At 34.1% G+C, this 25,635-nt stretch overlaps 1 protein-coding gene across 1 annotated transcript; it reads right to left on the bottom strand.

Annotated features, from left to right (window-relative positions):
• Positions 1-1,530: 1,530 nt before the first annotated feature.
• On the bottom strand, positions 1,531-25,418 carry LOC109065031 (small G protein signaling modulator 1-like). Its single transcript, XM_042765655.1, has 26 exons — positions 25,091-25,418; positions 24,955-24,998; positions 23,004-23,079; positions 20,502-20,664; positions 19,446-19,598; positions 19,277-19,344; positions 18,361-18,503; positions 18,131-18,262; positions 16,040-16,164; positions 15,904-15,969; positions 15,060-15,225; positions 14,848-14,974; positions 13,189-13,315; positions 13,038-13,102; positions 12,819-12,964; positions 10,735-10,863; positions 10,491-10,661; positions 10,320-10,404; positions 8,041-9,095; positions 6,668-6,792; position 6,442; positions 6,042-6,123; positions 4,818-4,927; positions 4,630-4,726; positions 1,907-2,074; positions 1,531-1,819 (listed from the first exon to the last, which is right to left on the bottom strand). The coding sequence occupies exons 1-26, from the start codon at positions 25,095-25,097 to the stop codon at positions 1,731-1,733; spliced, it is 3,720 nt and encodes a 1,239-aa protein (XP_042621589.1). The 5' UTR covers positions 25,098-25,418; the 3' UTR covers positions 1,531-1,730.
• Positions 25,419-25,635: the final 217 nt, after the last annotated feature.

A 25,635-nucleotide genomic window follows, 5' to 3' on the forward strand; every position in this document is an offset into this window, starting at 1 on the left:
CAAAATGAGTTCTTGTCTTATTACAACTTGACTACTGTATATATATATATATTTACACACTTATAATACTTCAAATGTTGACTACTGTATATATATATATATTTACACACACACACACACACACACACACGGGCAGACTTAACCAATAAGCAATGTAAGCAGCCACTTAGGGCCACGAGGCCCCATCTGATATTGGTAAAACATATTTGGCAAGCTTTTTTTGTGTTCTGTAGAGCATCAAATGTTCACTCAGCACTCAGAACGCAGAGAGAGCGAGCAAAAGGGATACATAAAATAGCACATAGTCATTGTGTTGGGCTCCGTACCTGAAATTTGCTTAGGGCCCCCAAATCACTAAGTTCACCCCTGCACACAAACGTCATTTTTCTACAGCCTTCTTTTTTTTTTCATTTAAATTAAAAAAAAATTACAATAATGATTTACTATATTTTCACAAAAATATTAATGGTTCTAAAAAAAATAATGCAAATATAATTTCTTTTATTTCTTCATATTTAGTGGTGAAATATGAGGCGAGATTCTCCCAATCAGCTGAAAATAATAATTCACAATAATTCACTTTCTTCCCTGACGTGAACAGGTGCCGTCTCTTTTTCCGTGCAAACATCACGACGTGATGTGTGAAGTACGCAAAACACCTGCAATAACGATTATGTCTTAATTTTCACATATTTAAAAAATAAATAAATATACAGCATCATTTTTAATACTTTGTGCTTTTGTAAACCTGTCTTGCGTGCACGCCATTCATAATCATCTTTATACATTTCGAAGCCATTTGTTTACATCCACGACCGCATCTCTTATATATTGTCAGTCGTATTTACTCGTACAGACCCTATGTAATCAAAATCAGTTTAGCTTTGAATCCATAACTCAATAAATGTCAAATGGGTGATTTGTCCAGCTCAAACTTCCTATTTCAATATGCATTCTCTTTAAATTAATCTGAAATATAATAAATGTTGATATTAAAGGGATACTCCACCCCAAAATTAAAATTTTGTCATTAATCACTTACTCCCATGTCGTTCCAAACCCGTAAAAGCTTCGTTCGTCCTCGGAATACAATTTAAGATATTTTGGATGAAAACCGGGAGGCTTGTGACTGTCCCATAGACTGCCAAATAAATAACAGTGTCAGTATCATCCGTGCCACAAGGTTGCGCTGTTTCTACGTGTATTTAGCTTTGATTCTAAAGACAACAGCGCATCCTTGTGGTGCGGATGATACAGAAGAGCATACACAGCATACGGTGATAATGAGAGACACATAGGAGACTGTTGACAAAGGAATTGTTGAATAAAGTCGTTAGTTTTGTTTTCTTCGCTTACAAAAAGTGTTCCCGTCGCTTCATATAACCCAGATTGCACGTCTGATGGTAGATGGAGTATTCTGACGACGACTTTCATATCTTTTATAGAGCTTAACACTGCTATTTACTGTGCAGTCTATGGGACAGTCACAAGCCTCCCGGTTTTCATCCAAAATATCTTAAATTGTGTTCCGAAGATGAACGGAGCGTTTATGGGTTTGGAACGACATGAGGCTAAGTGATTAATGACAAAATTTTCATTTTGGGGTGGAGTATCCCTTTAAAGTCTGGGCAGATGAAAACAACACTTGTTTGGCATTTACTTCAGCTGAGGGTTTGTTTAACGGCCAAAAACAGATACCGAGCATCTTCAGAATGCTAATGGAAGTCAGTTCACTTGTTCTCAATCAGGATCTGGACTTTGTGCACCAGCTCTCGGGCCGTGAGCAGCAGCTTCGGGACGTCGTGACGCTCGGCCATTTCTAGAGGAAGACATAAAGGACAACAAGCAGCACGTCACGCTGGCTCTGATTTTGCACAGCCCTATGATGACTGGTCAGTCGGCTCACCGTTGAAGAACTTGATGATGTCGGTGAAGTCCATGTTGTTCTCCAGGATGATGTCGCGGTACAGCTCCACCAGCGCCAGCGCGATGAACAGCACGAAGTGCTCCGAGGAGGCGTAACGCGCGGCCCAGACGGTCTCCCACACCGAGAACACGTCATCGTACACCATTTCTGACAGAGAGGGGAACAACAGCAGGTGACGATCTCTTCAGCTCAAAACAACCAGGAATGACATGTTTTTAAGAAATGTAGAGGAGAAAAAAGTACGATATCATGCTTTGCAATGAAGTAAAGTAATAATTTCTAAAAAAAAAGAAAAAAAAAAAATCTGTGTAGTCGTGGTGTGTTCTTAGAATGATTATTTCATGTCCGTAGCACAAATGTAGCAAGTAGAACTACTGTATTTATTTATGATTTAATATTAAAGGGGCTGTATGTAAGTTTTTGACTCTACTAAAGCATAAAAATACCATAATATGTTTGCAGGTATTTAACTATTTCCCCGCCAGCATTTTTGAAAAAAGTTGCCAGCTGCCGCCAGCGATTTTGTTGATTTTCTCTCAAATTTGATGGCCTCCAGTATATTTTTACACAAAAATAAAGATCAGAGCCTCTACTGTAAAAAAGATAAATAAAAATCAGTTTTATTCTAGCTTAAAGCATTCTTTTTTTATCAACATTTGAATATATGTAGGTTTCATTGAGCAAAAAGGTGGATAGACAACACCACTTCCTGGATTGAGCAAAAAGGTGAGAAAATCACATTTTTATGAAAAACAACATCAGTACAATAATCAAAACAATAAACAAAGCAAAAAACCCACAAAAATCACACACAAAGACACCACATACAACACCACTTCCTGGATCATCATTTTACCGTAAGACAGGGCTCCAACTGGGCGACCATAAATATTAATTTGCGAGAGAATGTTTTTGCTGAGGTCTCCAACTGCGATATGCCCGCCCGAAAGCTCCTCAGGATGCTGAAAAGGTTTTCTCACATTATGATTATGCTCATTCTAGCAGCGCCCCCCGTCTTGATATAACGACTCGGGCCGAAGGTTAATACACACAAACTACACTGAGTGTTGAACCTAGCCGCGTCCGTACAACAGTTTTCACGAGGAAAGCATTTAACCAAATTATTGCCATTCCTTTTCACAACACTTCGTTAAGTACTGAAGACACCCAAGTGGATTTGTTTTCAGTGGACTTTTGTCCCATTCTTCTTCCTGCAAAACAAGGTAGGTGCCACCAGAAGCAACTACGAGTTTCGTTGTACCAAATTTTGCGCTTTCAACAATGGCTCCACACATTCTCTTTTGGAGAAACACTGCAGGTGCAGGCCAGTCCAAGTAACTCGTACCCTCTTTTTTCCTCCGCGCCATGACTTGTGTAAATGTTTTGCAGAATGTGGGGTTTTGCAGTGTGTCCTTGGTGAAGCATGGACGTCCCTGGAAAGCATGTCTTCCCCCTTTCTTCTTCTTCCCTCTCCCTCTTTCTGAAGGCAGCATATTATGCATCCAAAAATCTCTATGTACTTTTCAGCACAATGCCTTCACAGAAGTGCAAGTTACCTTTGCTGGTGCAACTGACACAACCCTAACCCACAACAATGACGTTCCCTTGGCCGGACTGTGTTGTGGTAAACATCTGGATGATCCTTTTCCCTTCCCTTTGCGTCATGACAGGCGGCCAATTCCTACCCCCAATTATGAAATTGATTATATCGCACCACAGTACACGTTTCCACGGGTGTGATGGTACCAGCGCGATGCCTCCCGAGCCCCAGGAGAACCGACAGTGTATTTGGACACTGTTCAAATAGAGTGCTTCCTTTGGCACAGTACAGTTTAACTGCTGGCATTTGTGGAGTGAACTACATATTGTGGTCGTTGACAAAGGTTTGCCAAAGGTAGGCCGGATCCCATGTGGTGATATCGCTTATATATCAAACATCTTGATGCTTATGCAGTGCCACCTGAGGGATCCGGAGATCACGGTTGTTCAGCTTAGGCTATCCGCCCTTGTCCCTTTACGCACTGAAATTCCCTCCTCTGGAATTTGGACTGCAATACCTTAGTGAAAATAAAACCCTATCTTTCTTGGTGTCAACACCTTGAATTTAGTTAAAGGCACACTATGCAAGTTTTCGCCACTAGAGGTCGCCAATCATAATTACAATCAACCTGTCGCCTTTTCAAAACAATCGTTTATTCAATTTTACCTCGACGTAGCCCCTAAATGATCCTGTGGCCATCTTTGAAGGAGAGTGTTGCACGTGCTGGGATGACAGTATTGATTTATTAGCAGATTTGCATGATTTGATGGATGTAAAACTGAAAATATTTTTAATTCACCTGTCTGCACTTCAAATACCAAAGTTATTTAAAATAACTACTTTCCTTACTTTCTTTTTTTATTTTTTATTTAATTTGCGAATAATTATATAGATTTGGGGTTTTATAGAAAAAAAGCGAGCAAAGAACATTTAACGTTATATTGTCAAAGAACAGTAAGCCTGACTTCAGTCTAGCGTGAGTGCATCATACGTACATCTGCACTTTGTTGTTTATGATGAGAGAATACACTCAGCGGCTGTCGTAATCGATTTAGTTTAACTGCAGCAGCATTTCTGTCCACATGTGTTGCCATAGTTATGTAATATTTATGAGCATTTTTGTTTTGCATTGCAGTCTAAACGAGACGCCGAATGCGCTCACCTCTCTTGAAGTCCAGGAGGAACCAGCGGTAGCAGAAGTAGAAGTGTGTGTAATCGCCGTTCTGCTGCATCAGCTCGAACAGCTCCGCGTCCAGAATCTGAAGAGGTGTGACAGAATCATGAGACACGCACACAGTCTAAACATCAGCAGATTGTGTGTTTGAAGAGTGCGTGTGGTTGTGGGTAAACCTGGATGAGGGAGCGCATGTTGGCGAAGTGTGTGTCCATGGCTCCTCCGTGAGGGAAGTTCTGGTTCATTCGTTTCATGAGTTCAGAGAAGCAGCTGAAGGCCATGGCCTCTGATTTACAATCAAAGATCGTTCAGAAACACATAATCACGTGGAAATATAAAATAGGCTCATTGCTTTAGTTTAAAATCACAATATTTAACCTTTTGAGACCCTGCAAAACATTTTAGGAAAAAAAAATAGTGTTTTTTCATGTCATTACATTGTTTAGAGCATTAAAAATCTTTTATTTTTTTTTTATTAAAAATGATATTTCATTTATAAGTTATGCTACATCCTTGGTAGAAGACATCCAGACTCATTTTTAATTTTTTTTTAAATAAAAAGACATGAATAAACATGCATAGGCAAAAACAATAGATTTTTTTTTTTTTAAATCACCAATACATTTTTAGTTTTCAGGAATTTTATTTATTTATTTTTTTTTAATCACCAATACATTTTTAGTTTTCAGGAATTTTATTTATTCATTTTTTTTAAATCACCAATACATTTTTAGTTTTCAGGATTTTTTTATTTTTTTATTTTTTTATTTACCAAACTTTGTATAAAAATCATTCTCAGTTATGTTATAACAGAATGATTTGATATACAATTTTTCTTTATGCAAAATGTGTGTAAAATTGCCATAAACAGGTTTTCTCATTATATAAAATGTATCTATAAACTAAAAATCTAATTTGCATATTCATGTATTTTTGGGGCAACATGTGAAACAATGAAAAAAAGAAGTTCAATAATGGGAGTAATAATTGACAAGATTTTCATAATAATATTTCATAGGAATATTGAAATATGATTTCATTCCCTATTCATTTGTTGTGTCTCCCAAAATGCGTAATAAACATGCTTTTAGTCCCGGTGTCCTCATATGAGGACATGTATGAAATCAACGTCATGTTTTGTAACAGAAAGTCATATTTTGATTTGAAGCCCCATAACATTTTCCTGAGATGTTGATTTATGACACACACTTTAAAAATTAATTATAAATACAAAATATTATTATATTTCCATAAGAGTGTCACAGACTTAAAACTGTGGCATGTACAGTCTCAGAGAAATTCACTAAAATATAATGTCCTCATATGAGGACGCAGGGTCTTTTTTTGTTGTTGTAATATTCACATTAAATAATTGTCCCATCAACTCAGAGTGAACGTACCATCATCCAGGATGACCAGCAGGGGTGCTAATAAGTCACACATTCCCTGGACGTATCCGATGTCGAGGTGCTGCCAAACGTACTTAAAACACAAAGAAAACATGGTAAGATCCCCATTTACTTTTAGATTTTGAACAATGATACACTCCAATCTGCAAACAATTGATCAAAAATCAAAAGTGACAGTAAAGACATTTAAGATGTTACAAAAGATTTCTATTTTTAAATAAATGCTGCTCTTTTGAACTTTCTATTCATCTGTGAATCCTGAAAAATTACACATATCATGGTTTCCACAGATATATTGTGCAGCACAACGGTTTTCAACATTGATAATAATCAGAAATGTTTCTTGAGCAGCAAATCATCATATTAGAATGATTTCTGAAGATCATGTGACACTGAAGACTGGAGTAATGATGCTGAAAATACAGCTGCACATCACAGAAATAAATTACAATTTAACAGATATTCACACAGAAAACAGTTATTTTAAATTGCAATATTATTTCACACATTAACTATATTTTTGATCAAGTAAATGCAGATCTGGTGAGCAGAAGAGACTTATAAGTGAGCAATATTCGGAGAATATAAACTGAAATATAAGATGAGCTTTATTTTACCTGCACATGATGTTGCGCAGTTTCTCCAGGTTGGTCGGGGTGAAATACCAGTAGTTTCTGTCACATCGCTGGACGTCTTTATCAATGCGGTGCAGATTGAGTGTGTACAGGTCCACCAGCTCCTGCTGCAAAACAAACAAGGAGACAGTATAAATCTTTGAAGATCACACACATTTACAGGAACAGTTCAACCAAAATGACAACGTTAAAAGTAACACTTTTAAAGTAATTCAAAAAATTAATTAAATTTGGGTCTGTGCCTCACACAAAGCTATTGAACAAGACTTCAAATATAGTACATGAGTCCTGTTAGAGACTGCCAGGATGCTTTTTGGAGTTTGCTGTCTCGTGATCACAAAATAAAATAAAAACATAAAAATAAAACAAAATAAAATATTTATTTATTATCCTCTGTTTGACCAAAGATAGAGCCCAAGGAGAAATAGAATCAAAAATAGAACCAAAATGCACAAAATAAATAAATAAAAACACAGTAAATAAACACAAAAACATACCAGTATCAGAGTAAAAAATAACGGATGTCATAAACTAAACTAAAATAATAATATTTATTAAATAAATATTTATTTTATTTTAAGTTCCCATTGTATGGAAGGTATTTTAAAACTAAACTTTACATTTTATTTTGAATTGTGTCACTATTATTGCGTGAGCATTAATAAAAAGCTTTGTAAAAACTGTATTTGCATTTTCTTTTTCAGGTTTGCCTTTGCATTTTAATATTGAGATTGCAGTAAAAATTAAATAACAAATCACCAACTGCATTTTTTATGTTATTTTTTATTTGACAGGGACAATGCATTGTCACAGAGAAAATTAAAATCAAAATTAAATCAGTTCATTTGTAATTTTTGCACATATTTTGCATTTTTTTTTCACATATTTTCAGTTTTCTATAATGAAATTGTAAATCTGGTTTTCATTTTAATTTCTATAATTGAATTGATTCCTTTAAAATTGGCAGAAAATACCTTCCATACCACTGGCAATAGAAAACATAAACTAAACTAAAATATTAATACTTACTTAATTAATTAAATGTATTTATTTATTTAATTAAAAAAATATTTATTTTATTTTTATTTTATTTTAAGGTACCATTGATCTTGACAATGCAAGTCATAAACTAAAATAAATAAATAAATATATAATTTGTTTAACCAGTTGTTATATATATATTTATATTATTAATTTATTTATCCATCCATCCTTATATTTTTCCAGATCTTTAAAATACAAGTCCTAAACGAAACTAAACAAAAAATTTAACACATTTTAATAATATGTTTTATGGAAGGCACAATGTCATTTTGTGTGAATGATCCCTTTAAACTGATGTTTTAGTGCCATACCGAGTAGGTGGTCCCGATAGACGACACTGGAGACGCGATGTCGTTCTTGTCTCCTGCGACGGCTAGAGAGTCTGGTTTGGGGAATAAGTTGTCCATCTCCGGTTCCTCCTCCTCGGAGAGCGCCGAGTCCGTTCCCTCCGGACTCGTGTTGATGCCTGGCTCCACGCAGAGCTCCAGAGCCGGCGCCACGGGACGAGCCCAAGTCAGAGGCGTCCTGGACACGCCGCTCTCCGAGGACATATAAACCACCGAGGACGCAATCTCCTCCATCTCCAGCGCCGAGGGCGAGTCGTCAGACATGTCTGGAGATTGTTTGGATAGGGAGGTGATGGGAACGCAGCTCTCCGACTCGGATTCGGTCATTTGTCTGATAATCGATCGGGTCCTGCTGAGATCGGCGTCGTTCTGGGTTCGTGTCACATTCTGCGCTTCAGATGTGAGTTTTCCCAAAGCCTCAGGGTTTTTGTTTTCATCCGTTGGAGAGATTTTGAGAACGTCCAGCGATGGTTCGCCTTCGTCCACTTTCGAAGCCAGTTTTGGGTCAGTCTTCGATTTCGTGTTTTCTTCTCCAGACGGCGGAGACGCACCTCGTGGATCTCCAATCTCAGCCTGTTTTGACTCCGGGGACTCGTTCGATCCACTCACGTCATTCTCTTCAGATTTCCTGGCGCTGTTTTGCATTCCAGCTGCGCTTTCTTCTGAATCTACATCCTGAGATCCGTTCGAAGTCTGCAGCTTGTCACTTTCCAGAGGTTTTATCGCAGCTTCTTTGACCGTATCCTGAGTAGTCGAGCGCTTTTCCGGTCGCTCCTCTTTGGTCTTCTCATCTGATGGCGGCTCTCGGCCTGCGGTTTTGGGCCCCGACTCTTGCGTGGACGTCTCCTCTGTGCTCGGAGAGCAGTCTGAGAGCGCCGAGGTCACGGAGAAGTTACGGGACGACGGGTGTCCGGAGTCTGGAGAACTGGTGCAGTTGGGCAGAGTGCCGTTTGGGATTTTGGGCTGCGGCTTCCCGTCTTTGGGTTTGGGCTCAGATTCGATCCCACCCACCCCACATAAACAAACACAACACCATCCAAAAAAAAAAAACACAGCAAACACATCACATTACATAACATAACTTAAAGTAACTGGTTATGTGAGCAGTATATCAGAAATAGAAGAAGTTTATGAAGAATATTCATTAGAATTTATTTTATTATATTTTTATATATATATTAAAAATATAATAACATTTAAAAAATAATAAAAAAATTAAAAATAAAATAAAAATAAAATAATAATATAAATATAAATACTTTTTAAATAAATTTATTAAAGTAACCACACCAATCATTTTATTTATTTTTTTAAATTAAAGTAAACATTTACATTGCTGTTAACATTAAGACTCTTATCTTACTGATTAATGAATAATTTATATTTCTCCTTATTTTAGGAGTAAAACATCATACATCAGTATTTGTTAAATATGAAATATCAGGTTATGTTATATTATTTGTTATATTTGTTTGTTTTATGCTCACATATAGCATAATATAATAATACCGGTTATGTGAGCAGCAGAAGCTATAACAGAGTATGAATGATTATGAAGACAAGCACTTTTTTTCATTGGAATATAATATTAAAAATAAAAATTATAATTATAAAATAAAAAAAAACAATTACAATTATAATTATATTAAAAAATCTATAAAATAAAAAAAATTAAATAAAAAATAAAAAAATTAAATATAAAAAATTATATTAATTTTTAAGAAGTGCATTAATCAAGTAAATATCAATAGTATTTGATTTAAAGTAATTATTATATTAAATTAAAAATATGTTTAATTAAATTAGATTTGTGAAATATTAAATATCAGGTTATGATATTATTGGTTAACATTATTTTATCCCTGCCAACATGAACTTGGTTACATCAACAGATAAAACAAGGTATTTCAGAGATTCATTATTATTATTATTACAAAAGGTTCAGACAATTTTTTTCTTGTGACATTTTTAAAGATACATTTATTATGAAAGTAAATACCCATTGCATTTTATTAAATCAAATTATTATAGTTGTATCTCAGCCAAATATTGTTCTATCCTAACAAGCCATACATCAATGGAAAGCTTATTTATTCAGCTTTCAGATGATGTATACATCTCAATTTAAAAAAATGACACTTATGACTGGTTTTGTGCTCCAGGGTCACATTAGTGTCTCCTCATTTTAAGAGAAGCACCTGAGACAAAGCATGAATCTGATCTGCGAGAGGTTGTGTTGAGCGTGGCGCGTCTGACCTGAGTGCTGCTGTTGGATTCGCTGTGTGTTCCGGCGTGGCTCTGTTTATCGGAGCTGCTGCTCTGAGACGACTGCAGAGAGAAACACACAGGCATTCAGTAAAGCTGCATGCAGCACACACTGCACATATACAGGCCTCTCGAGCGCCAGCGCTTACATCCGTGCTGATGGTGGAGTCCTGGCGCGACTCGCGGTCCACGCTGGCGTCGGACGCACATTTGGCCAAAGCTGCGGCGTGCTGCTCCTTCTCCCGCTGACGCACGATGGCCTCACATCCCAGCCACTCGCTCATGGTCTGCTCGTAACACGCTCGAATCTGCTCGTCCACCTGCGGAGAAGGGCAGGGTTACGCTCCTCCTGCGTCCGTCTGGTCTCTGGATCAAGCAGTGACTTGTGCTCACCTCTCTGCGCTCTGTGAGGCTCATGCTGAAGTGATAGTGTCCCAGAAGGAAGGGCCAGACCTCCTTACGCAGAGACGGCTCCACGCCGCCGTAATACACCAGACGAAGCAGCTCCTCCTCCTTGTACGCCTGCACAGCAGAGACACTAGCAGTTTTCATTCACATTTACAATATGTTTTTATCTTTGGAATAATATTAGTTTTTATAAAAAATTCTAAATGTTATTTTAACAGGTAAAATTATTTGAATGGTATCATTGAGATTCAATTATAATTTTTATTAATATTTTAAGTATGTTTTTAAGATGACAGTATCACTGAGATACTTTTAGATTTTTTTATTTAAATGCTAAAAAGATATCTTAAATATACCATTTTATAACAGTACAATTGAGATACTATTATAGTTTTGAAAATATTTTTGAATTGTTTTTACAGTAACACATCATATCTTTGAGTTACTATTATAATTTTTATTAATATTTTATGTAACCATACAATCAACCATACAATAATATAATTTATATAAAAATATAAAATGTATTAATATTTTAAAATTACATTATCATAAAAATCACATTATAATTTAGATCCTAATATAAAATTCTAAATTAAATGCTAAAAATATGTTTTTTAATTATGTCTTTATAACAGTATAATTGAGATACTATTATAGTTTTGAAAATATTTTTGAATTGTTTTTACACTAACATCATATCACTGAGTTACTATTATAATTTTTATGAATATTTTAAATAGTTTTTTTATGGTACCATACTAGCATTGAGATTCAAATATAATTTTTATTGATATTTTAAGTATCTTTTTAAGATGACAGTATCATTGAGATCCTATTAGATTTTTTTATTTAAATGCTAAAAAGATGTTTTTTAATTATGTCTTTATAACAGTATAATTGAGATACTATTATAGTTTTGAAAATATTTTTTAATTGTTTTTACAGTAACACATCATATCTTTCAGTTACTATTATAATTTTTATTAATATTTTAAATGTGTTTTTAAGATGACAGTATCATTGAGATCCTATTAGATTTTTTTTATTTAAATGCTAAAAAGATGTTTTTTAATTATGTCTTTATAACAGTACAATTGAGATACTATTATAGTTTTGGAAAATATTTTGAATTGTTTTTACAGTAACACATCATATCTTTGAGTTACTATTATAATTTTTATTAATATTTTAAATATTTTTTTATGGTACCATACTAACACTGAGATTCAAATATAATTTTTATTGATATTTTAAGTTTGTTTTTATAGTAACAGTATCTTTGGGATAATATTATAGTTTTAATAATATAATTTGATTTATTTATATACGAAATATATATGTATATATATATATATATATATATTATATATATATATATAATATATATATATATATATTTTTAATTATGTCTTTATAACAGTATAATTGAGATACTATTATAGTTTTTAAAAAAAAAAAAAATTGTTTTTACAGTAACACGTAGTATCATTAAGTTACTAATAATTTTTATTAATATTTTAAAAATGCTTTTAAGGTAACAGTATCACTGAGATATTATTATAGGTTTTATTAATATTTTCGATAGTTTTTTACAGTACCATACTATCATTGAGATATTATTATTATTTGTATTAATATTTTAAATATGTTTTAAAGATAACATAGCATCATTGAGACACTATTATAGTTTAAAGTATATTTTTATAGTAACCGTATCTTTGGAAATATATTATAATTTTTATTAATATTTTCAATGGTTTTTTTTTTCCTTTGGTAACAGTATCATTGAAATACTATTATAATTATAATAACTAAATTATAATTTATATCAATTTTTAATTACATATAAAATCACTGAGATACTACGATAGTTCTATTAATATTTTAAATGTTTTGACGGTAACATCAATTTAATTTTAGTACATCAAGCTAACTAAATAAACAAAAGGTTTTCTTAGCTACTAGTTGAAATGATTGTTTTAATATTTAACACACATTTCAGCTCATCATTAATGAAACCTCAAGAGGCTATAGATCAAGTGCACTAGATAGTGAAGGTCACATACAGTGCTGTCCTGTAGAAAGGTCTTCCACACGTCTGCGGACAGACCGTCTCTGGCATCATAAGGGATGTCCGGCTCGATGATGGTGGGGTTGACCAGAGCAGACAGGTGCGTGCGGACGGTGGACAGGTGACGGCAGTACGCCAGCCCTTAAAAACACACATCACGTCATGAGAGCGAGCACGAGTGCGTCACAGACCGTGAGTCTGACGGGATACGTACAGCCGTAGAAAGCGCGGGAGATGATCTGGTGCTTCATGGTCTCGCAGAGCAGCTTCAGCGGAGCCCTGTTTCACACACACACACACACACACACATCTTCAGTCACGCTCAAACCATTCATCTCACACACTCAGCTGAGCGGCAGACTAGCCTGTCATGGTTGCATCCGTTGGGAAGTCCACCGTCTGACGAGCCGTTCTGCGAACAGGAAGAACAAGACGACTTCCTGGGAGCCGGCTGCCACAAGTTCACCGTCTGATCCATCAGCTCCGGCGCCACTTTAGCATCGAGAAAGTCAGTTAGCATCATATTCACGCTCATCCTGCTTCAGACATCGGTCAGATACACACACATATGAAAGAGTCTGGGATCAGTAAGAATTTATGCTTTTTTTACAAAACAAAAAAAGCCTCTTTTGCTCATCAAGGCTGCATTTATTTGATCAGAAATCTAGAAAAAACTGTAAAATTATTAAATATTATTGCAATTTAAAATAACTGGTTTCTGATTTAATATATTGTAAACTGTAATTTATTTCTGTGATGCGCAGATGAATTTTCAGCATCATTACTCCAGTCTTCAGTGTCACATGATCTTCAGAAATCATTCTAATATGATGATTTATTATTAATGTTGGCTTCATATTTTCTTTTACACTTTTTCAGGATTCTTTGAAGAATAAAAAGTTAAAAAGAAGAGCATTTATTTAAAATAGAAATCTTTTCTAACAATATACACTACCGTTCAAAAGTTTGGGGTCAATAGATTTTTTTTCTTTCTATTTTTTGAAAGAAATTCATATTTTTATTCAGCAAGGATGTGTTACATTGATAAAAAGTGACAGTAAACGATTTCTATTTTGAGTAAATGCCGTTCTTTTTAACTTTTTATTCATCAAAGAATCAGCAAACAACAAATCAATAAAAAACAAACAAGAAAAGCATGATTTATTTTTTATATTGCATGCTTTTTTTCTTTTATACCATGAAATGATATTCACAGTATGAAACAAATATTAATATGGGACATGTGACAAAAATATACAAATCTACTATTGATATCCATTTTAAAAATATCAAATTTTTCAAATGTACTTTATAATAAAATGTGTGTGTGTGTATATATATATATATATTATTGTTGCCTTAGGAACTTTAAAAACATGTTATGTATTTGGACAGTAGATGGCGCTGTAGACTTGTAGTTTACAGGGTTATTAAAGTTAAATAAAACCATTAAAAAAATGCTATTAGAAATAAAATAAACATGCAATGCTATAGGAAATACACATAAACAAAACAAAATACAAAAAAGTAAACTTTTAACATTTCAGTTACTTACAAAGGCAACATTTCCTATTTTAATTTAGTTTAACTTGATGTACTAAAATAAATAAAACTGAAATAAAATGACTAAAAACCTATTTAATTACAAAGAATAAAAACATTTAAAACGAAAATATTAAAAGGACAAAACACGTTAAAATTACTAAAAATTTAAATAAATTCGAAAAAATATGAATTAAAACCATAATATTATCTCGATTATACTAAAATAATTCTGTTTATGTTCTATTCAGAAGAAAATATATTTTGACCATTTTTATTTCGTTTTAGTTCGTTTTGAAGCAATCCAGGACAGTGTTAAGTTTTTTTTTCATTGTTACGTTTTGAATTTTTAATTCCATTTATGAGGTCATTTTTTAAAATTCCGTTTTAGTTTCAGTTATCGATACTGTCCTTGCTTGTGAACAGCCTTAATAAAACACCGCACATCTGAAGATTATCAGACGAGCATCACGTTAACATACCGAACTCCTGCCCGCCCGGATATATGATCCGAAACACATAATCGGTGGCTTCATCTTCATCTTTATCCGAGAAAGACTCGCAGGATCCGGGCGGACTTCTCTTACGCAGTTTTGGAAACACCTTTCCCTGAGGAACAACACAGGGTTGATCTCCAAAAGAAATGTTTCTTATTCAAACCTCTGCAGACTGACTGTAATAGCGCTGGGCAGACCTTTCCTCTTTGTGACCAGAGCGGAGGATCTAACTGTCCGTGAGGAAGGAGGCCCGTCTCCAGACACGTGAGGAACTGCAGCAGGTGACCGCCTTTAGGGAAGCGAAACGGAGGCCTCTGGATCCCGTCCTGACTGACCAAGACCACAGTGCCCCAACTCAAACACACACACACACACACACACACACATCAGACAAACCTTCAGACATCACGCCAATGTGAGGACTTCATTTAACCCTTTAAAGCCACTGTATCAGATTTGATACACAAAGGCCTCTGTTAAACCCGTTACAAACTCAATCTCCTCCATGCTTCTGTCTCTGACTGATAGTTCAGAGTTTATCAAGTCAAAGCTCTTTTACTGTAACTTCACGTGTCAAATCTTGAGTGATTTTGATCAGAATAACTGCAGTAATATCTCCAGATGAACTCTTACTGGACTGAAGCAGCTCAGCTTTACTTGATTCTCCATCAATCATGTTTTAGAGTCTCAAATCTGATCATCAGGATCTTTTGAGGAGCGTTTGTTTTCCAGAAGCTGTACTTTCACTGTTCCTCAGCGGAGGAATGATCTTCACAAGCCTCCAGAACATCTCACATCTTCTGAGGAGCCTTTATTTCTTCATCTTTTAATCACTGCTTCATATTAGAATCTGCACCGAATTGCATATTTTAGCTCGGTTTGAGTCTCTGAATAAAACTGAGCTGTTTGGTCCTTTATATAAAACACTAAAAGCCTTGCATTAAATACAACACTCAACAACAACAACAACAAAATAAGACATGCAAGCTGTATTATTTCATATGCCAGGGTTAGAGATGCTCAGTGTTGATATATTCACCGTGCTGATGGCAGTGCAGATAGACGATTTCCTCCAGACGGATGCTCATGGCGTAATCCCAGTATACACTGCGGAGAAATGAAAGATGATTTAAAATCGATCCCACAAAGCAGACGTCACGATCACGACGCACCGCACCTTTTCTCGTAATCGATCTCCCCCACGTTTCCGTTCATCAGCTGGTTCGGCGTCCACTTGAGCGTCATCAGATCGGCCGTCTGGTGCAGAGAGAGGTATCCTGGGATTGCTTCCATGTCGTCCGTCTGAAAGACCAAATGTCAAGGGTTCGAAAGATAACATCCGTTCAATCTTTGGAGGAAAAAAAAGTCTGAAAGTGAAAGAAGAAACTATAGATTCTCTATTTTTGTCACGTAAGTTTTTGTCGCATGTCCTTTATGTGTTTTTTAAAGGTTGAATTGAAATCAAATTCTGCCTTACTGCTCTTAATATTTCCGAAAAACATGTTTCAGATCACTCAAACCGTTCCTAATGAGGTTTGATGGTACTGCGTCCAAACAAAATCTCACCCAAAGCTCATTTTTTGAGATATCAACCTCAAACTTGTTCAGATTTTTGTTTTAGAGTAAAACATGTTTCGTAAAACAAATATTTTATATAAAATGTACATTTTTTTATTTTATATTTACATAAACTTCCGTAATTTTTGGTAAAATATAATTTTTATAGCTTTTCTCACTTAATAATCTGCCCCTTTCTTTAAAAAGAGACCAACCTTAAGTCTGTGCTCCAAAGCATTCATATATATATATATCTTATACCATAAGTTTGGTCAAAAGTTGGAAAAATTACTATTTTTAATGTTTTTTGAAGAAGTTTCTTCTGCTCATCAAGCCTGCATTTTATTTGATCAAAAAATACAGAAAAAAACAGTAATATTGTGATTAGGGCTGTCAAAATGTTGTTCTATTAATCACGATTAATCACATCCAAAATAAAAGTTTTTGTTTTTACTAATATATGTTGTGTCAGCATGTGTATATTTATTATGTATATAATAATGTACACACACATTGCAAGGATGTATATATTTAAGAAGAATATGTTATGTTATATATGATTAAATATATTTATATATAATATAAACATAAGAATATAAATATATAAATGTATATACATGTAAATATTTTCTAAAATATAAATTTATGTGTGTGTATTATATATATACATAATAAAAATACCCTGTACACATACATATATTATGTAACAAAACTTTTATTTTGGATGTGATTAAATCATTTGACAGCCCTATTGTGATATATTATTACAATTTAAAATATTGTTTTTAAATTTATTACACTTTAAATTATCATTTATTTCTGTGATGCAAAAGCTGAATTTTTAGGATCGTTATCACATGATCCTTTAGAAATCATTCTAATATTGATGATTACAAAAATATCAATATTTGATGCAACAGTTCAAGGAAAAGCTGCTTACTTTTTTTTTAGAACATGTGATTTATTTTAGGATACTTGATGAATAAAAGGTTCTGAAAAAAAAAAGCAGAAGCTATGTTTTTAAAATTTGATAATGACCATAATATTACAATATTTCACTACTGGTCAGTGATTTTGGGGTCAGTAAGTATTTTTTTTTTCTTTTTTTTTAATAAAATCAATGCTTTTATTCAGCAAGGATTTGTTAAATTGATTTTAAATTGTAAGTAAAATAAATATATTACTATTTTTACTATATTAATATATATTCTAAATGATCATGATTGATAGACTGGATGTTACATGTGACACTGAAGGCTGGAGTAATGATGCTGAAAATTTTGCTTTGCATCACAGGAATAAATATATTTTTTTATATAGTATATTCAAATAGAAAACTGTGTATTTTAAGTTGTAGCATAATATTTTCACAATATTACAGTTTTTTCTGTATTTTTGATCAAATAAATGCAGGCTTGATGAGCAGAAGAGACTCTTTCAAAAACATTAAAAAAGTAATGTTTTTCATGAACTTTTTGTCTGTACTACTGTATATAAAAAAACTTAATTTCTGATTATTAATATGCATTGCTAACAACTTCATTTGAACAACTTTATAGATGATTTTCTCAATATTTAGATTTTTTTTTTTTTTTGCATCCTCAGATTCCTGATTTTCATCAGAAAAGTTGTATCTCAGACAAATATTCTCCGATCATAACAAACCATACATCAATGGAAAGCTTATCTAAGTATCGTCTACAGTACGTACCGGCTGCACCAGGACATTGTTCTTCCCGAAGAGCAGCGTGGCTCTGGAGTTTTGATGAAGAGACTGGACGTAATCCCGCGCCCAGAGAGACGGCCGGTCCTCCATGCTGCCGCTCGACTGTCTCTTCTGGATCTAAAGAACAACACACACACATCCCGCTGCAGTCCGACACAGATGCATGGGTTTTATCCGAGAGATGAACATTAAGCATTCAATGCTGGACGTCTTACGAGAGCCGGGCGTTTGGTGGGGGAATCCTGCCGGCAGTGTCCGCTGTGAATGCGGTGTCTCTGCACCAGTTCATCAGCCGAGGGGTCTGTCCAGAAGTGATTGGCCGTCTTGGCTTTTGTGTACTCCAGAGCACAGGGACCGACTGAAACACACACAGAGGAATTCATCTTAACCTCTATGCATCATAATATCCCAATTACACTATCATATGCACACACCACACACATATATTAAAGAGAAATTATATTATATTAAAGTATAAATACACACACACACACACACACACACACACACACACACATATATATAGATGTCAATATATATATAATATATATTGAATCAGGAGTGCCAGAAAAGACATTCATAATGTGACAGAAGATTTCTGTTTCAAATAAAATATCTGCTGCTGTGTTTGTGTTCAATAACAAAAGACAGAAAAGACACACATACTGATCAAAAGTGACAGTTAAGACATTCATAATGTTACAAACGATTTCTACTCCAAATAAATGCTGTTCTTTTGAACTTTCTATTCATCTGTGAATCCTGAAAAATAAAGTGCATCACTGTTTGCACAAAAATATTGTGCAGCACAACTGTGTTCAACATTGATAATAATGAGAAATGTTTCTTGAGCAGCAAATCATCATATTAGAATGATTTGTGAAGATCATGTGACACTGAAGAGAAAATACACAGAAATAAAATAAATTACAACATAAAAACACATAGAAAACAGCTGTTTTAAAAACAAATATTATTAAAAAATAATAATATTTCACAATTTTTACTATATTTTTATCAAATAAAAGCAGACGAGATTTCTCCTTAAAAAAATGTAAGATCTTACTGAACCCAAACTTTTGAATGGTAGTGTATACATAATATATACATAATTAAAAAACAAGCTGATACCAAGCAAAGATGCGAGGATTGGCCCGTCAACTGGATCTCTCAGAAGAGCTTCTCTTTCATAAAACTTGCTGGAAAATGAATAAAAACACCTCTGTTTAATTTAATTCATTCACATACTGCAGCCTAGTTTGCATAGTTTATAGAAGCTCTGTCTGTTATGAGTCTTCACCTGCTGTTCTCCACCAAGTACAGGACGATTTTATCCAGCAGCTTCTCTGTGAGCGCTGTGCGGATCCACAGGTGTTTGATGGCCAGCGGCGACGGGTTGAGAGGCCGCGGCTGTTTCCGGACGCTCTCTTGACTCACCTGACCCTGATTTTGTCTTGTGTTGTCAAATAACATTGAATGAAATCAAATTAATTGACCCTATGCACTACAGATACTCAATACTCAAATACATGACTCATCAGTCCACAATCATTCATTTCAAACCAGCAGAAATATTTAATATTTACTAATTCAGTAATGATAATAATTAGTAATATTGCTAAAAAATTTAAGAATAATTACATATAAATAGACATATTAATAATAAAATATAAATATAATTGATTAAAATTATATGTATTTATATTTTATATATAATTGATTAAAAATAAATAAATATAATAATATTATTTTTCTTAATTATTTTACATTTGATTTTATTATTGTCATTATATGTTTCATTTATATAGAACCTTTAAAAAAGGAAAAAAAAAAAAAAAAAAGATAAATGCCAGAAATGTGAGAATTTTATTTAAACATAGCAATAATAATAATAATAATAATAATAATAATAGTTAATATTACTAGTATTAGATTAATAAATAAAATATAACATATAAATAAATAATTGATTAAAATTAATATTAACGATGATAATAATAATAATTACTATTATTATTATCATTATTATTATATTATTGCTATATATTTTTTATATAACACCTTTCTAAGGATTAGGAACAGACAAAGAACACAGGATAATGCCAGAAATGTAAGAATTTGCTCTAATAATAATGTTAATAATACATTAAAATCAATATAATAACATCCTTATAATATATATATATATATATATATATATATATATATATATATATATTATATATATATTATATATATTATATATATATATATATATTTTTTTTTTTTTTACTCAATGTAATTTATTATTCTAAGGAATAGGAACATACAAAGAAAACACTTGTATTGTATATGAGCACTTTGTATTGTTTCTCACTTGTTCTCGATGGTTTGCTCCAGTTCCTGAACCTTCCTGCAGAGTTCGTCAGCTGCTGGAAACATCTTCCCCACCTTCATGAAGAGAGCCTCCAGCTTGTTGCTGCGCAGGAAGCCAGCGGCCCGTCGCTTCAGACCGTGAAGAACACACGCTTCCACTACACCTGCACAAACACAACAGATCTGAAAGACTGAGTCTGTTTAACTGAGAACATCTGCTGGATTACAGAAGGAGCTGAATAATCACACACACACACACACACACACACACACACACACACACACACACACAATGCCACGTGTTAGTTGGAGGTGGTTTGACACAACGGATATGATGTGTGTGTGTCTCATCAGTCAGACGAGTGAACCGAGTCATCAGGTTAGTCCTTTCAGCAGCCCACGCACCATACTGTCACACACACACACACACATGCTCACACACACTCACACACACACATACACACTCACACACACATGCACGCACGCACACACACAAACACACATATACACACACACACATATACACACCCACTCACATACACACACACACGCATACACACACACATACACGCACACTCACATGCACACACACGCATGCACGCTCACACACATACACTCACACACACGTGCACGCACACACACAGGCACACACACGCTCGCACACATATACATACATGCGCACACACAGACACACACATACACACACACACGCATGCACAGGTACACACACACACACACACATGCACGCAAAGACACATACACACACACACCACAGACATCAGCACACACTCACACATACGCACACTCACAGTACACACACACACACACGCATGCACGCACCCACACACACACATACACTCACACACACGTGCACACAAGCACGCACACACACACAGGCACATACACTCACACGCCATGCACGCAGACACACACACATACATACGCACACACACACACACACACACACACACGTGCACACACTCACACATACACATTCGCACACACACACACATACACACGCACTCACACACACACGCACTCACACACACACACACACACACACACAATCATACACACACACTTAACAACTGAGAGAGAGCTGAGACTAAAACCTGCTCTAAAACAGCTCATCATCTGGCACATGCAAATGCTTTATTGTATGCTTATGTATGCTAAACAATGTAAAAAAGAGTTATTAAAGGTGCCACAGAATGCAAAAAATCACTTTTTATAATGGCAAAAAACCACCCACTCCTTGTTTTATAATCCCAATAAATCATAATCAGTCTCTCCACACGAGCAGTTCCAGATTTCTCACTACTGTGACGTCATACTCGGGGAAAGTCCCGCCCATTTGTGACGCTCTCTGCCCTATTAGCATAGACCCCGCCCTGAGTGAGGAGCAGCGGTCCGCCATACCTGCTGGAGGTACAGTGTCAGCACCAAACAACACCAGCTCATTTTCATTTAAAGGGGACAGACACTAAAAACAGCGCATTTTGGATCATACCCTAAAAGTGGCAATTTCAACAAGCTATAAAAAATTATCTGTGGGGCATTTTGAGAGTAAAACTTAAAATAAAAACTCTAAAAAAAACATAAAACAATTTAAAAAAATGTATCAACCCACACTATTATCATAGTCAATTAAAACTAATATTAAAACTGTTGTAAAAAATGTTGTTACTTGAGTCCCGTTAATTAGTATAAATTGTTAAGTCAATTAAAACTAATATTAAAACTAAAAAAAACATTAGTTGTTACTTGAAAAAAAAAAAAAACATTATTTAACCTGATTTAAAATATTAATAAACCTGGAATAAAAAAATTATAAAAACTATATATATGCTACTAAAAATTACAAAAAACACAAGAAAACTACTAAAACTTTAACTAAATTTAAAATGAAAACATTTAAAACTGATTTAAAATATTAATAAAAATTATAATAGTATATCTGTGATACTAAAATAACACTGGTTCCCTGAAATAAAATGAAATTTTCATTAAAAAACTTACCAACACATACCAACTTAACGCACTAAAATAACTAAAAAATTATCAAAAATGTATATGTATTGATATATATATATATATATTATATATAAAATATATATTATATATCTAAATATAAAATAACTATATATATATATATATAATATATATATATATATATATATATATATAAAATAAAAACTGCTTCAAAATACTACTAAAAAAAAACCAAAAAAATAAAAAATTCTACATAAAATTAAATTGAAAACAGAAGATCTAAAAAATAAAAACTGCTTCAAAATACTACTAAAAACTATCCACACACTGACATGATTTGAGATGGTTTCATATTATTATTACTAACAACAATAATTGTCATTAAAATACTTATAATTAAATAGTAATTAATTGCAATCCACAAAATAATGACAAAATTGATTACAACTATTATTATTATTATTAATTACTAAACTGTTCTTTGGGGGTTTTTAAGGGAAGATCATCTTACCGCAGAAGGAGAATATGTGACTGCTGTCTTCATGCACAAACTTGCGTGTCACGGCCTCCTCCATGATCTGCTTGACCTGAAAGTCCAACAAGCTTTCAGAAACCGACACCTGAGAATCTCAACCTCCTCGCGGCAGTGTTCAGCCGCTGAGGATCATGGGTAACTGCGGTGAGTTGAACACGCTCTCTTACTCACGGCTGAGTCTCTGCCTTACACTCATAATGAGAGGAGAGCATGTGCAGATGGACATATTTGCGCCGATCACACTTTCAGTCGTGATGCTGCTTTTGAAATCATACTCATACGGTGCACGTCCAACGATATAAACAACACCTTCATAAAGAGTGATCAATCACGACAGATCTGTTGTAGAGTCGTTCCAATCCGAAGCTCACGAAAGTGTGTTCTAGTGTTATTATTTTTATTTAAATTTTCATTTTAGTCAATGTTTTAATAATTTTGTTGTGCTATTGTGATTTTTATAAATTTTTACTTTAATTTTTTAGCTATTTTAGTACATAAAAATAAAATGAGAAATGTTGCATGTTAGCTTATATATGTATATATATATATTATAGACCTCAAAAGCAGCCTTAAGTCTCTGGGGTATATTTGCAGCAATAGCAAAAAATACATTGTATGGGTCAAAATTATTGATTTTTCTTTTATTTCAAAAATCATTAGGATATTAAATAAAGATCATGTTCCATGAAAATATTTTGTAAATTTCCTACTGTAAATATATCAAAACCTTAATTTTTGATTAGTAATATGCATTGCTAAGAACTTCATCTGAACAACTTTAAAGATGATTTTCTCCATATTTAGATGTTTGTTTGCACCCCTCAGTTTCCAGATTTTCATATAGTTGTATCTAAACAAAATACTATCATAAAACAAACAACAAATCAAAGAAAATATTATTTATTCATGTATAAATCTCAATTTATAAAACATAACACTGGTGTTGTGCTCCAGGGTCACACGACAAAAAAAAAAAAAAAAAAAAAAAAACACACACACACAAAAAAAACATCTAAATATACACATGCATGTGTGTGTATTTACATATAAATAATAAATATATACAATACACATATATTATATAAGCACAGACTTTTATTTTGGGATGCGATTAATCGATTTGACAGCACTAATAATTATTTATATTGTTTGTAATATAATAATGTATCAACATATATTTATTATATTTATATTTCTGAAAAGCATAGTAATTAAAGTTTTTATTTTTATATGCTATATTATAAATTTATATGGTATATTATATCATTATACTCTAATTATTTATTAACTAATAAAGACTTATATAATATATTTATATAATGACTCAAGGTATTAATTTATATTATGGATGCTTATACAATTACATTATATATATATAAGTACCAGGGTATTATCATGTGCTTCTATCAATGCATCATGGTTCTTCATTGTATTATAAAGGATAATAACTTTACATTAAGGAGTAAAAAACACTCTGATTTTGTTTAGATTGTCTTTCTATTGCATTATGCTCTTAATAAGCACTATAAATGTCAGTCGAATTGTCTAAAATGAATGACTGACGGAGATGATGCTCAGTACAGTAACAAATACATCCATGATTTTACTATTATCATGCCATTATGTGATTCGATCACTGTACAGCCACAAAGACAATATGACACATCTTCATCAGATGGCTGATGACATGATGCCACACCAGAATGACCTTGTTTAGATGCTCCTCTTTATATAAACACACAGTGCACGACAGTCTAATGAGCAGATGTTATCATCATCAGACGTGCGTGCGTGCGCGCGCGCGTGTGTGTGTGTGTGAGTGTGTGTGCACATTTAGCACATGCAACCCATCGAGTGATCTACAGCCTCTATCGATCATCTAATCAATATCTGATAAACAACGAGACGCACGCAGAAAATCTCCCACCTCTTTCTTGACGTTGCGCAGCAGCCTCTGACGCGTCTCCGCTTCTGTAAACAAACACACAGATTGTCACGCGGACAGAGCTCACCCTGACGGGCTCGGAGCGCTGTTTCTGCACGGATGAGGCTGAACGGCTCACCTGCCATAGCTGCTGTCCGCTGCGACGCCGTCCGTGCGAGGGATGAATGTGCGCAGGAGGACAGCGCGTCCTCGTGAGTCAGAGCTGCGCGCGCAGGGTGTGGCGCCTCGCATCAGCACCGCGCCGCGTCAGTGACCGATATCGCGCCGATCATCGGACCGATCTCCGTCGGGATGCTGCGGTTTAGCAGCGCTTCTGATCTCTAGTACATCAGGATGATGTTTATGTGTCGGTCCGACCTGCTGCGATTGGTCACGCGAGCGCCAATCACCGAGCAGAGAGAGCTTTTGGATACAGACTAATCACACAGAGACTACCATTTAAACCTGAAATGTGTGTGGAGATAGAATGCATTATTCCAAATAAATAGATTATGATGCATAAATAGCCTAAAGAGATTGACAAAAATTAAACATGTAGAATTAGAGTTTCACAAACATTAATTAAATTCACAAATTAATAAAATTAGATTTGCAAATAAAAAGAAAACATATTCACAAATATTACTTTTTATATCTACAAAAACGCAGCTATAACCTGCCATT

Source organism: Cyprinus carpio, chromosome A10 (assembly GCF_018340385.1).
Source record: "Cyprinus carpio isolate SPL01 chromosome A10, ASM1834038v1, whole genome shotgun sequence".
In the NCBI taxonomy this organism is placed as follows: Eukaryota; Metazoa; Chordata; class Actinopteri; order Cypriniformes; family Cyprinidae; genus Cyprinus; species Cyprinus carpio.